General features: G+C 40.4%; 1 protein-coding gene across 1 annotated transcript in view; it reads right to left on the minus strand.

The window, feature by feature from the left end:
- ANKFN1 (ankyrin repeat and fibronectin type III domain containing 1) overlaps window positions 1-14,023 on the minus strand; it is a 150,646-nt gene that overhangs the window by 47,132 nt on the left and 89,491 nt on the right. Inside the window, exons 9-11 of the mRNA XM_047080382.1 lie at window positions 7,849-7,948; window positions 7,410-7,542; window positions 6,830-6,946 (exon numbers count right to left, since the gene is read on the minus strand). Coding sequence (XP_046936338.1) covers window positions 6,830-6,946; window positions 7,410-7,542; window positions 7,849-7,948 — 350 coding nt within the window. The remainder of the gene's footprint in view (window positions 1-6,829; window positions 6,947-7,409; window positions 7,543-7,848; window positions 7,949-14,023) is intronic.

Raw genomic sequence — 14,023 nt, forward strand, 5'->3', positions numbered from 1 at the left:
ACTTATAAAAGTGACACAGATGACCTAAAAATGAATGAGCCAGCGGGTCAATATCTACAGATATGAAAACACTGGAATGATCCTTCCAGGTAGAGACTGTGTCTTATGTCTTTTATTTTTCCTCATTAGAACTGGGCATATAAGTAAGCAATTTCATAAATAATTATTGACACATAAAAATTCATTTGGTGGGATCATTATTTTTAAAACAACCTGATCAGTCAGATTATTCCTTTCAAATTATTGACTTCTAAATCATAGAGAAGTAATTGGGTAAGGCTTTCAATCCTGTCCTCTGTAGTATTACAGTTTTATATATAGGCAGCTTGCTGCAAAGTAATACTGGTAAATAAACTAGTAAACTGGCTGTCACAAAAAAGAAGGCCTGATTTATAGCATATGCCAATTTCTGTGGTGTAAATGCTCCCACTGATGCTGGCCAATTTAAAGCTTCCAAGAGTTTGACAACAGGTTTTCAGAATTCCTGAATCTTTAACAGTTGGCTGTCCCGAGCCAGTACAAGTTGGCTCCAGCAAGCTACTGCTGCTGAGCCTTCAGTTACACGGGTGTTAGGTTTCAGGGCAGCCTGCTGTTCATTAACTCTCAGACTCCTGAAGAATTATTTACCCTCTTGGCCCTGAGTTTCATCATCTAAAATTAGGAGTCACCCCTTATGCTAATCCTTACCTTAGGGATTGTCTGGGGGATTAAGTCAAACAATGCCTGACAAAGTATTTTGCAAACTCCCAAGCTTCATACAAGTTAGGGTATGGGTTTTCTTTACTCCTCTAATTGGAATCTCACCCTGACTTATACTTACTCATTTTCAAGACTCCACCAAGGTTTTATTTTTTCTGGGAGAACTTTCCCAAATCTCTCAGAATTTACGATCCCTTCTTTTGTCTCCTATTGCTTCCCATACAAACTTATGTCTTAGCGTGACTCTAGCTTTCCTGCTTTCCTGCATATTGACTTCACGTCATGAAATAATGGTTGTTTCATTTGTGTGTCTCTGGGTTCCTTGCACAGTGCCTGGCACATAGTAATAGCTTGATAACTCTTTGTTGAATGAATTAACATTTTATCATTAGGATATTGGAAAATATTGTTTATTTTGGACCATAGCTGGTGGGGATTCATTGATTGAGGGAGTTATTTCATTTAAGCAGAGTTATCATCAGTGTTTCACCATCAGCTTTGGATATGCTGACCAATAGTTTGAATAAGAAAGCACTAAAAGTCTTTCTGAAATTCTTTATTGACATCAAATTGGGTTGGATGGCTAGCTGGGGAGAGCCCAATTTCAAAGCAGAATATCCTTGTGAAAATAAATAAATCTGTGTTCCACAAGGGCAAATTTGGGATTCTTTAGGACCTAAAGGAAAACCAAATCATCTTAATACCTTTGATGCTATGCAGTCAAGATTGGGAGATCTGGGAACCCTGAGATTCCTACAAGTTAACGAGGAATAAAAACCACCTGATGGCCCATAGGAATGCATCTAGGTTATAACCAGAACACATTACAGGACTATCAGTAAGCCTTAGACAGATGCATACTATTTAGAGAACTTTATTCAGCTTCGGGTGACATGGGAAGTTGAAGGAAATCCAGAGTAGAGATATGAAGGCCTGGAAAAGGAGAGTAAAATTATGGGGAAAGCTTTATCCCCCTCCTTGAAAAATGAAAAAGACATGGTATTCATAAGTTGTTACCTGGCTTTTACTCACTAGTACTCATTTCTAAAGGCTACGGAGGAAGAAAGTTTAATGTAACCCAATCTATAGTGTCAGATGATTACTGTATTTTGAGGATAAGTAGTTTGGATACCCCTCAATGTAAGAGCAATGTAAACTTCTGCCTCTTGGGGACTCTGTCATTTTCCTAAGGGTGGGAAAAACAGTGTGGGGTGTTGGCCACTTACAGGTCTTCTCATCTTTTTTTTTTTTTTTTTTTAAATCCAAACGCTGACAGATAATTGTCTTTCCTCCTGCTTAGGTAATATTAATCAGTTAATTACTTTACTTCCTTTCAAATAAAATCTAAGACCACTTCTCCTAAATAGGCTCCAAATGATACAGAATAGACTACTTTTTCTTTTTAAACTATAATGTGGATAATTTCTTCTATTTAAACTTTTTGTCTGCTTTTTGTAAATGAACACATAATAAGATGATGAAGTATTGGAAAGAATGTAGGCTTTAGAGTTATACAGATCTGGATTTGTATCCAGACTCTGCTACTTCCTATTAGTGCAACCTTAGGCAAGTTGTTTAACCCTTCTAGGGCTCAGTTTTACCATCTGTCAAATGAATATCAATAATACTACATTCTTGGGCCACCTGCATGGCTCAGTTGGTTAAGTGTCCGATTCTTGGGTTCGGCTCAGGTCATGGTCTCACAGTTTTGTGAGTTTGAGCCCTGTGTTGGACTCTGAACTGGAACTTGCTTAATTCTCTCTCTCTCCCTCTCTCTCTGCTCCTCCCCAACTCACACTGTCTCTGTCTCTCAACTAAATAAATAAACTTAAAAAATATACTACATTCTCATTAGGGTGTGGTATAGATTAAATGAGATATAGTTTGTAAAGCACTTATCACAGTGGCTGGCATGTATTCTGTGAAATAAATGAAAGTTGTTGTTTCATGATTATTGCCTATTATTACGTATTAAAGGACTTCACTATAGGGAAGAAATTGGAACACAAGGCACCTGGTGCACAGTGTTTGGTATGCCCTGTGATAAAGGTAAGTCAGTATGCTGTGGAAATAGGAGGGAAGGGAAGATGGCAACAAAGGCCTTTGTGTGCCGTGATAAAATGTCTGAACCACTCTTGAAAGAGTATGAGTCAGGCCAGAATCTTTTATTGGCTACCCTGGCAGAAGTGTGGAGGATGGATTGGAGAGTATTAACACTGGAAGCTGGAGCATAGCTTTGGAGGCTTTTGATATAACTGGAGTAATCAGGCAGTGGCTGTGATGCTGGAAAGGGGAGGACAGCACAGTGAAATAAACCAGAGGTAGGACCACAGGATTTATGTATGGCTGATGCCAATCAAGCTGTTTTTAAAAGTTTTTATTTTATTTTTTTGAGAGATAGTGTGAGCAGGGAAGGGGCAGAGAGAGGGAAGGGGCAGAGAGAGAGAGAGAGGCAGAGAGAGAATCCCAAGCAGTCTCCGCACTCTTAGAGCAGAGCCCAACATGGGGCTTCAGTTCATGAACCACAAGACCCAAGACCTGAATGGAGAGCAAGAGTCGGACGCTTAACCAATTTAGCCACCCAGGTGCCCCACACTTTTTTACTTTCCTCATAACATTGTAAAAAATGTTAGATTAGCAAAGAGACCTAAAATATTAAGTAGCAGTTTTCCCACATTCAGTTTTCTTCCTCTTCTGAAATGTTTCTCTGCCTTGTTACTCCCTCCCCACTGCCTAAAAATAAAAAGTGATTTCACTATTTTCAGACATTTTCATCCTAAAGATCAGCAAATAGTTTGGGCAAGAGGTCCTACAAAAAGAAAAAATAAAAAAGATGACAGTGACCCCAGTTGAATAACCAGGCAAATAGAAATGTGAAGAGAAGGGAATGCATAGCAGTATAGCAGTGCTCTGGCCTTCTGGCTTTTGATGGGTGCTGTAAAGGGTAACTATTTACTGAGTACTATTTACTGGTCACTATGCAGGGCTGGTGAATTATTCAGGTGATAACTATGGCATGAGATACGTTTCTGTTATTTCCTTTTTCTTTCTGGTAAAATAGAATACCCCCAAGTGTGATCTTTGGAGTCCAGGGGTTGGAGAGACAAATACATTTATTTATCCAACCAGTACTTTTGTAATAGGAGGGATGAAAGAGAAAGTGGGGTTAATGCCAGGAGGCTTTTCAACTTGCTGGTAGGAAAAGAATTCCCATTTATTTTTTTCTTAATGAATTATACAGTGAAATCATCACCTGATATGGGGATGGAGATTATAGGGAAGGGATAGGGGTGCAAGAAAAAGCAGGTTTTTAAATAGTTCCCTTATAGTTGGTGAAAGTGCAATTAGTAGAGAAACAGAATATGATCACTAGTTATATGTGAGAATTGCAGCCATGAATTTAATTAAAAAACCAGTCAGCCCCCCCCTTTTTAAATTTATTAAAATATTTTTTAAATGTTTATTTTTGAGAGAGAGAGCGCACAAGTGGGTGAGGGGCAGAGAGAGAGGAAGACAAAGAATCAGAAGCAGGCCCCAGGCTCTGAGCTGTCAGCACAGAGCCTGATGCAGGGCTCAAACTCACAAACCGTGAGATCATGACCTGAACTGAAGTCGGATGCTCAACCGACTGAGCCACCCAGGCGCCCCTCAGTCAGCCCCCTTTTATGGTGACTTTTATGCAGCAATGTGCAAGTACTCCAGTGTAGGCTTGTTGGATTCATCCAGGCTTGGATTTTTCCAAATAAATAATACAGGGGAGACAGTGGCCAGAAATTTAGAGTATTTTCAAGGGAATAATTAGGATGGGCCAAGGAATCTAAGCTGGACAAAACAGGAAATGATATCAGAAGGGGGTTGATGAATTATAAAATATATATATCGGGGGACCAGGGAAATCCAAGAGCCATTTCAATGAGACTAATTGAGTAGGGGCACACTGGTCATCATGGCTTCTCTCTAGCCCTTTAGCATCTAGCTGCATTGGCTATGACAGCCATATCCTTCTCATGTTACTGATACCAGATGAATGTGTTCTAGGAATGAAGAACCCTATTTGAAAAGTTGTTCAGTCTGTGATCCAAGCATGTCTGGGCTATATGGTGGGTTAATAGAGAGTCCATTGAGGTGTCTGAATCTCCTGAGAAAGAACTTGACTGATACCAAGGAGACTCCTGGGAATGAGCTTTATCCTAAGAAAAGAACAGTTTCAGGTACAGTGGCTTGTTCTCACTCAAGCTGGTCAGTGATGAAGGTGAGCTTTTTTTAAAAAAGGTCTTGGGGCGCCTGGGTGGCACAGTCGGTTAAGCGTCCGACTTCAGCCAGGTCACGATCTCGCAGTCTGTGAGTTCGAGCCCCGCGTCGGGCTCTGGGCTGATGGCTCAGAGCCTGGAGCCTGTTTCCGATTCTGTGTCTCCCTCTCTCTCTGCCCCTCCCCCGTTCATGCTCTGTCTCTCTCTGTCCCAAAAATAAATAAACGTTGAAAAAAAAAAAATTAAAAAAAAAAAAAAAAAAAAAGGTCTTGGGGCGCCTGGGTGGCTCAGCTGGTTAAGCACCCAACTTTGGCTTAGGTCATGATCTCGTGGTCCGTGAGTTCGAGCCCTGCATCGGGCCCTGTGCTGACAGCTCAGAGCCTAGAGCCTGTTTTGGATTCTGTGTCTCCCTCTCTCTCTGACCCTCCCCTGTTCATGTTCTGTCTTTCTCTGTCTCAAAAATAAATAAACGTTTTTTCTTTTTTAAGTCTTTATTATTATTTTTTAATGTTTATTTATTTTTGAGAGAGAGATACAGGGTGTGAGTGGGGGCGGGGCAGAGACAGACACAGGATCCGAAGCAGGCCCCAGGCTTCACACTGTCAGCACAGAGCCTGATGTGAGCTTGAACTCACGAACTGAGAGATCATGACCTGAGCTGAAGTCGGACACTTAACCGACTGAGCCACTCAGGTGCCCCAGGAAGGGGAGCTTTGAATTCGGTACAGTCATCATGGCCCAGCTCCAAGAACTTCCCCTTGGGTTGAAGAAGATTTTGAAGTCAAGAGTGTGTTGAAGTTGAGAACACTGCTAAAATCTCTGAGGCTGCTGAACACACAAGATAATAACCTGCCTCTGCAGTGGAGTATAGCACAGAAAGAGTAAGAGTTGCCTTTCAGAATTATAATAGCAACACAGTAATTATTACTATTTCAGGTGGTTGAATTGTTAGTATTGTGTGGGTCAAGAAATGAAGTTCCTGTAATTGCTGGTGGGGGTGGAGCCACAGAAATATTTTTTTGTTGTTATGATCCTATTTTTATGCCTTGGCTAGTATGGCCTGGCCAAACACAGCTTACATAGATTCCTGTTATGTGTATTTCTGGGGTTTATGTAACTGACAGTTTTGTAGGGAAATACCGATCACTGCTAAAGGCTCAGTGATCTCTTAAAGACTCCAATTCCATGTAGCTAAGAACCACAAATTCAGCTAATACCAGAAGACAATGAAAGGAAATCCCATAAGACCGTGGTTAAAATTCAGTGTAATTTCTAGGAGAGGCTCTGTAGCCTACAAATAATTCTTGCAGGGCTTGGGGACCTGGTCTGATTGGGTTAATAATATGGAAGGATGAATAAATTCAGAATTAAAGTTAAGCTTCTAAGAGTTTTCTTTCTTCTTATTTTTTTTAAAGTAAGCAAAAATGTATGCAAATTCCTGTGCTTTAACAGAAGATCAAGCCAAGAAACTCCTCAAAGTATCTTTTGGTCTCTTTTTCCATCTCTATGCACTAACAGAGCAGCAAGCGTTTGTCAGGTGATCCAGTCAAACTCCTCTTATTTTGCAAGTGATAAAACTGAGGCTCAGAAAGGAGAAATGATTAATATCAAACCCAGAAGTCAAGTCTCACATCTTGTTTAGGGGGGTCACTCCTAGACTCTTCAGGAGAGACCCTTGCCCCTCGTCCAGAAAATTGCCAAAGGCACAGATTCCCTACATGAGCCGAGTGCATCTCAGACTGCCTCAGAAGCCTTCATATGCTTAGGGATCTAGAGGAGAAAGGAGCCCATCCTTTTCCTTTCCAGGTGGGCCTGGTACCTGAACTGGTCGAGTTTTTCTAAGATTTCCTTGCAGTATGAGTTGAAACCTGGCCTCTCACCTGTAGCTGGGCTGTTGCTGCGAGCATCTTCTGCCGAGCTTGCAGCACTGTGGATGAGGACATGGAGATGGGTACGCTTTGCCTCAACCACCTTATATCTTCCCACATACAAGACAGCTGCAAAAGAAGTCACGAGGTCATATCATCATCCAAGCCAGTACATGATTTAGGTTGTGGCATCAAAGCAAAAAGCAGGGAAAAGGAAACCTGACCCCTGATGTTTGTTCTGCAGTCCATTTTCAGATACATGCAAAACAACTTTTTGATCTCTGTCCAATTGGAAAAAGATCTGAATGTTAATGAAATAGTCAGATCCACAATTTAGTCTTTGCCAAATGATCCTATAACTCAGAATAGTGGAGACACAATCTGACAGAATGCAAGCTTCTTTGCTTTGAAAATGTAATGTAGATGCTACTTTGGCATTTTTTATGGCATAGGGCATATCAGGGCAGAAAGAAGACCTTTGAGATAATTTCCTCCCACCCCAATACTTTGATCACTGGAGACTCCCCAACAAAGTTTTCAGAGATTTATGCACAGAAACATTGGTGCAAAATGAAGTCAGAACTCAGTATACCTTTGTGAACCACAGAAAATCCTGTGTAATGGAACTGGTGTGAGAGTCATCAATTTCAACAATCGGTATTTGATCTTCATTGGTGACTAACATATTGTCTTTGTAATAAAATATAACAGCTATGTAGAGTCCTCTAAAAAGAAAAAGCAAAATAAAAAAATTGTCTTCAAGAGTCTCCTCTACCAAGCTTGAATCATGGAAACATATATTTTTGCATGTGATAAAAGATCATTTAATATAACTATGAGCACAGTCTTGCTAGGTATGACATGGTCACAGACTAGTACTCACAGAAGTTACTATCTTGCCCAAATTCTCAGGAGAAAGTGAATCTCCTTTTCATAACAAAAAGGAAGTTTCTACCGAGTTTATACTTAGAACCCAAACCAGCCGATTCCTGCGAAGTTAAGACTTCCTGGAAAACCTGCATAGGACCCACCGTTTTAAGGTCTTCACAAACTTATTTGAGGAATGGAATAGGTGTTTCAGGCTCCTTGAGACTGACTGCTTGCGGCCTGTGGTTTGTAATTTTGAAGTTTCTGAAACACCGAAAAAAAAAAAAATAGAGTATAAACTCCATTGGCAGAGTAATAACACTCCCAGTATCTTCTTCCCTCCGTCCTGCCTTCCTCTCCCCTGTCCCCTCAGTGTTGCTTATCCTCAGTTTCATGTGGATCCAACTCATTCATTCTTACAAAAAGCTTTTATATCTTGAGTTGCTAGTGGTTAACTCAATTAATGATCAGCTCCTCAAAAACGTTGGAGATGAGTAACATTTATAACTCGAGGGGCACCCCTTCGGCATTTTGCTTATATTTTCCTGATGAGCAATTGATTATAATGTGGGATAAAAAGAAATGGAGTCAAACCCTTTGCCTCCTCCCATTGCCTTTAATATCCACACGTTTTCTCAATGCTGGCAAAGCTCTTCTTGTTAGTTCACACATTTCATTACATTTTTTTTTCACTGTACAATTAATACAAAAAGTTTGGAGAATAGATAAAAAAAACAAAACTCTACCCATATCATGTTGCCATTTTAGTACAACCACTGCTAGCATTCTGGGGCAATCTTCCCCAGTGTATATATGTTGGCTCACACTACTAGTTGTAGGCATAGGTTATGATTATCATCAGTACTATTCAGAAGAAGAAACAGAGACTAAGAGGGTTAAAATAGGTTGCCCAAGATAAAAGAGCCAGTGCCGAGAAAAACTGAGATGTTAATTTACTGAACAAATATTTGTTAGTACCCTACTACATACAGGGCTCTGTGGCTACATTTGGTGAGCAAATTATCCATTGCTGCTTCTGGTCACCCCTTCTACTTAGAACCTGGAGATTTCACTGATAAAACTTGCAGACTTCTCCTAGTAGTCTTTACAAATAGTACTGCGTGGAGCTGAGCGAAAAGATCACTGATTTCAGTCCTCGTGTTCTGTGTAATGGGGGGAAGCTGAGGTTGTTGGGGTCATCACCAAACTTCTGACAGACATGTGACTGGGGTAAGAATATCATCTACATCACTGCTGTTAGGCATGGAAACCTGGGTGGATGGCCCACGGCTGAGGCCCAGTGTGGCTCTGCTTACGATCCTATAGGAACAGCTGGGAATAAGTGGACTGACAGACATTCATGCCAGCTTCAAGCTAGTGCTGGTAATGGTTATTCCTGGCAGAACAAAGCAAAACATTTTTTTTTTTCTGACTTAAACATGAATTTGGCTGGTCATAGCGTGCTTGAAAATGCTGCTGCTGGGACTTCCGGTTATAGGCAGCATATTGAACATACTCATCACATGCTACTCTCTCCTAAAATCTCACTAAAACCAGAGTGAAGAGATTAAAAAATAAAAAGGAAACTCCATAAATCTATAGAGACAAAGAGATGGAAAAGGAAAGAAAAGCAAGTGAACTTGGTAGCTGGAAAGCAGATGGACAGATGGATTTAGCAGACTTGAGAAAGATGAGTCCTAAGCCAGCAGTGGAGGAGGCTGAGAAGTAACCTGATTCACCCCTTGGGCACCACATACTGCTGGAAGTTGGGGATAAGTGTGGAGCTAAAATCAGAGGGATTTGTTGAAGTCTATTTAAAAAGCAGTTGGACTTCTAGATCTCCTCTAACTTGCATAGCTGGACAAATACCCCTTCCCCACTCTAGAAAAAAGCTCTAGTGGCTTATTCTCTGAAAAGCATAAAATTTGGTTTCTAGAGTGGGAGACATGGGGTACAGTTAAAAATGGGGGTGGGAGAATAGTACTGTATCCAAAACAAGTGATTAAATGAACATTTCCATACAGATGATTTTCCCATTGGGCTCTCAGAACCCTGGTGTTCAAACTTACACCCTCCAGGAAGGACACTGGAGGAAACTTTCTGGAGACTCTGACCAGACTAAGAGAATCCACTTAAAGCTTCCGACACTGCTTTCAATGGTTTCCTAAAGAAAAGCCCATGCCAGGCACCTGGGTGGCTCAGTCCGCTAAGCGTCTGACTTTGGCTCAGGTCACGATCTCGCGGTTTTTGAGTTCAAGCCCTGCATCAGGCTCTGTGCTGACAGCTTGGAGCCTGGAGCCTGCTTCGGATTCTGTGTCTCCCTCTCTCTCTCTGCCACTCCACTGCTCGCTCTCTCTCTCTCTCTCAAAAAAAAAAAAAAACATTAAATAAAAATTTTTTTAAAAAAGGCCATGCCAGATCACTCTACAGTGAAGCCTATAAATAAAGAACTTTATCCATGTACTCAGAGCTTCCTAACAGCTACTGAGCTCTCTTCTCTTAAGTCTCAGTAAACATCCAAGGATCACCAGGCAGTTGTGAAAAGCATCTAACGGGAAAAACAGAGGCCCAAACCAAAGAAATAAAAGGGCAATTCAGAGGAGAGACTATGCTGAGAGAAGAAAATACAAAATGAAACAAAGCCTATTATTAGTAGCCTTAAAGATAAGCAGAGGCATTGCAGCCTTATAAAAAGGATAGAAGTTTCTAAGAGAAACATTCAGAGAATAAAAGAGAGCACTGGAAATTAAAAACATACTATCAAAAACTGAAAAACCCAATGGAAGGCTTAGAAAATGAGGTTGCAGAAATCTCTGAGAAAGAGCAAAAGGCCATGGGGATGTAAAAGTAAAAGAGAAAAAGAAATATTAACAGGATAACCTAGAAGGTTCAACACCAGACTAAGAGTTCTAGTAGGAGGGAGCAGAGAAAAAAGGGGGAGAAATAATTAAGAACAGGCCCCATAATTGAAGGGGGTAACTTTCCACATTGAAAGGGCCAGCCCGACAGACTACAATACATCCACACTAAGGTATTTTTTATATTTTTATATTATTTTTTTATATTATTAAATATATTACGAGGATGAGGGGTAGCAATTGTAATGTGCAATTAAGAGCAGGGAGGGAACAAAAAGAGAAATCATCCTTCCTTAGGTAATGCCTCAACTAAAAAAAAAAATCAAGAATTACAATATAAACATGTGACATGGAGACATGAAGAAAACATAAAAACAGATTTTAGAGTACTGAAGATAAAAAGAAATTTAAAATCTTCCAGAGAAGAAAAACAACAACATCGGTACCCTATAAAACCTCTGGAGTCAGAATGACATCAGACTTCTCAGCACTGAAAGCTAGAAAAGAACAAAGCAACACCTTCAAAACCTGAAAGAAAATTATTTCAACCAACAATTCTATCCTTGGGGCCCCTGGGTGGCTCAGTCGGTTGAGCGTCCAACTTCGGCTCAGGTCATTATCTCCTGGTTCATGGGTTTGAGCCCCCGGAATTGGGGTCTGTGCTGACAGCTCAGAGCCTGGAGCCTGCTTCGGATGCTGTGTCTCCCTCTCTCTGTCCCTCCCCCACTGGTGCTCTGTCTGTCTCTGTCTCTCAAAAATAAATAAACATTAAAAAAAAAATAAAAGAATTCTATCCTTAAGTGAGTGGTAAGTAGAACAAATGCATTTTTAGACACGGAGTGTATCTAAAATTTAGTTCCCAAGAATCCTCTCAGGAAATGACTAGAGTAAGGGCTCCACCAAAATGAAGGGCTAAGAAAAAGTTAAGACATGGGATACAGAAAGAAGCAATCCAGTATTGGAGGGTGGCCAGAAGACTCCTCAATATGGTGGTGAAAGGACCTCCCAGGGTGCCAGCTGTGCACTGGACACAGGCAGCCAGCAACCAGTCTAGATTGGAGCAGTTCAGAGGGCTCTAGGAGAGGTTTCTTTAAGAAGATGCAGTTGAAACAGTACTAATATATTTGATTGTATTGAGAGAAAATTGATACAATTGGAGAAAAGCTTGGGGATTAACTAGTTGTGACCACATAGAAAAGCAAGCAAACATACAATGAAAGAGGACTCTTTTAATGACAGGGAAAACAAAAAGTTATCCAGGAAAGGGAAACAGTCATTGAGTTAAGTGATCATTATAATGTGAGCAATAAATACTGATCTTACTAAAATTACAATAGAAATATGTTAGGAGGATGAAGGGTAGGAGGATGAATGTGTAAGAGGGGGGAAGGAAAAAAATCATCTTCGTGAGCTAATGCCTCAAATTAAAAACACATCAAGAATCAGCAATATAAATGTTACTTAGAGATATGAAGAAAATATCAAAAGAACTGGCTAAAAGAATGGAGTCTTTGGGAAATAGAAAATGGAGAATGGGAGGAATTGCTTTTTTTTAAGTAATAAAGCTCTTAAGTGCTTTACTTACTTAAAGTCATTCAATCCTTAAACAGTGGCTGGCAAGTATGTATAATTCTTACTGCATTTTACAGGTGAGCAAAAATGAGGTCTAGAGAGGTTAGGTAACTTGCTCAAGGTCACACAGCTAGTAAATGTCTAGTCTGAATTTGAACCCCGCTAATCCATGATCTTAGCTGTTTATGCTAAGATAACTCTCACATTATAGTCATACATAATGTAAATTAAAATGAAGATTAGACTGAAAAAGGAAGAAGAAAACTGAGAAATGCTCCTACTATCTGGGAAAGGGGCCCATGCAAATGTTAAGTATTCCAGGTCTCCTCACTCTGGGACATGACAGAATTTCACTTTTTGGAACCCTTGTGGTTGGGTGTGGCCATGTGGCCAATTCTGGCCGATGAGTTTTGAGTGTAAGTGACATACATAAAGTCCTGTCCATATGAGACATTCAAGTGTTCCTTTTCCTTCTCCCAGGGTGCAGACAAATATTTCTAGAGAAAGGATGATGACAACACAGAAGGACAGCCCTCAGCTGACCAGTGGTAGACATACAGCTTGGGTGAGAAATAAATATTTGGGGGGGGGGTCGTTTGGTTATTGCAGCATATTATAGCTCATCTTGACTGATTCAGGGTCTATACTGACACACTGAGTCACTGATAGAGTGGCTTCTACTCTGGCTTCTGGCTCTGTGTAGCTCAGGACTCTGGAACAGTGTTCAGTTTTCTGACTCCGAATGCATTAGTTCTTTAGCTTTTAAGTGCTTGGAACATAGGGAGTTTATTTTATTCATACTGATATGTCTAGCACCTGACACATAGTAGGCAGTGTTTCAATTAGTGTGTGCCACTTGAAAAATTGGATAACTGAAATTCACTCCCACAGGGTATTGCTATGATGAACACAACTGGCTTCTTTATAACTCATTATGCCAGGGCATAAACTGTGTGAATAATAAAGGCTGCTCAACATCTCCACTGAATTTGCATCCCAGTCCTGAACATGCAGATTAACTGCAGCCACTTTAGCCAAAATACAGAAATCAATGTGGGTTTTGGTATCTCCCATGTGAGGCTTTGGTAGGAGAAGGGTTGTTTTATTATTAATTCCACATTTGGAATATGCTGTGTACTTACTGAGTACTCCAGGCTCATTACAGTGGAGTCAGTGATTACATGTTAGTTCTAGGATTTATCAATAAAGAGATAAAGAGAGACTCCATTCTTCATCTGGAAGAGCAACGGAAGGAAAACAAGCTAGGGTTTGCAGAGTGCCTGTACTATGTCAGGCGAGTTTAGTACATTATTTAACTTAATCCCCATAACAATCCTGAAAGATAAATACTGTCATCCTGATTTTTCTGATGGGGAAGCTATGGCTCAGAGAGATCCAATGCTTTTCTCAGGGATACAGAGCTCGTAAGTAGTAGAAATGGGATTTGAACTAATTATTTTTTCTAACTATAAATTTGACATGCACTCAACCACACAGATCTCAATGTGGTTGAGTATTTTATTGTTTATTTATTTATTTTGAGAGAGAGAGAGAGAGAGCAAGCGAGCATGAGCAGGGGAGGGGCAGAGGGAGAGGGAGACAGAGAATCCCAAGGAGGCTCTGCATTGTCAGCATAGCCCAACATGGGGTTCGAACTCACAAACCATGAGATCATGACCTGAGGCGAAATCCAGAGTCAGATGCTTAACTGACTGAGCCACCCAAGGAGCCCTGTAGTTGAATATTTTAAATAACAGTTTTGTAGTTTTCTGTATGTAATACCTAATTATCCTTGGTCTATCCTTCTAGGCTTAGAGTAATGTTAAATTATCTTAAAATCATTCCTTTTTTGTGGGTGAGGTAATTTCCTTTATCTTAACATATTGTAGGTCAGCATTTTCCAAAGTCC

Source organism: Lynx rufus, unplaced genomic scaffold, assembly GCF_022079265.1.
Source record: "Lynx rufus isolate CCGP_SWC_20201006 ecotype Redwood Valley unplaced genomic scaffold, mLynRuf1.p SCAF_18, whole genome shotgun sequence".
Classification (NCBI taxonomy): Eukaryota; Metazoa; Chordata; class Mammalia; order Carnivora; family Felidae; genus Lynx; species Lynx rufus.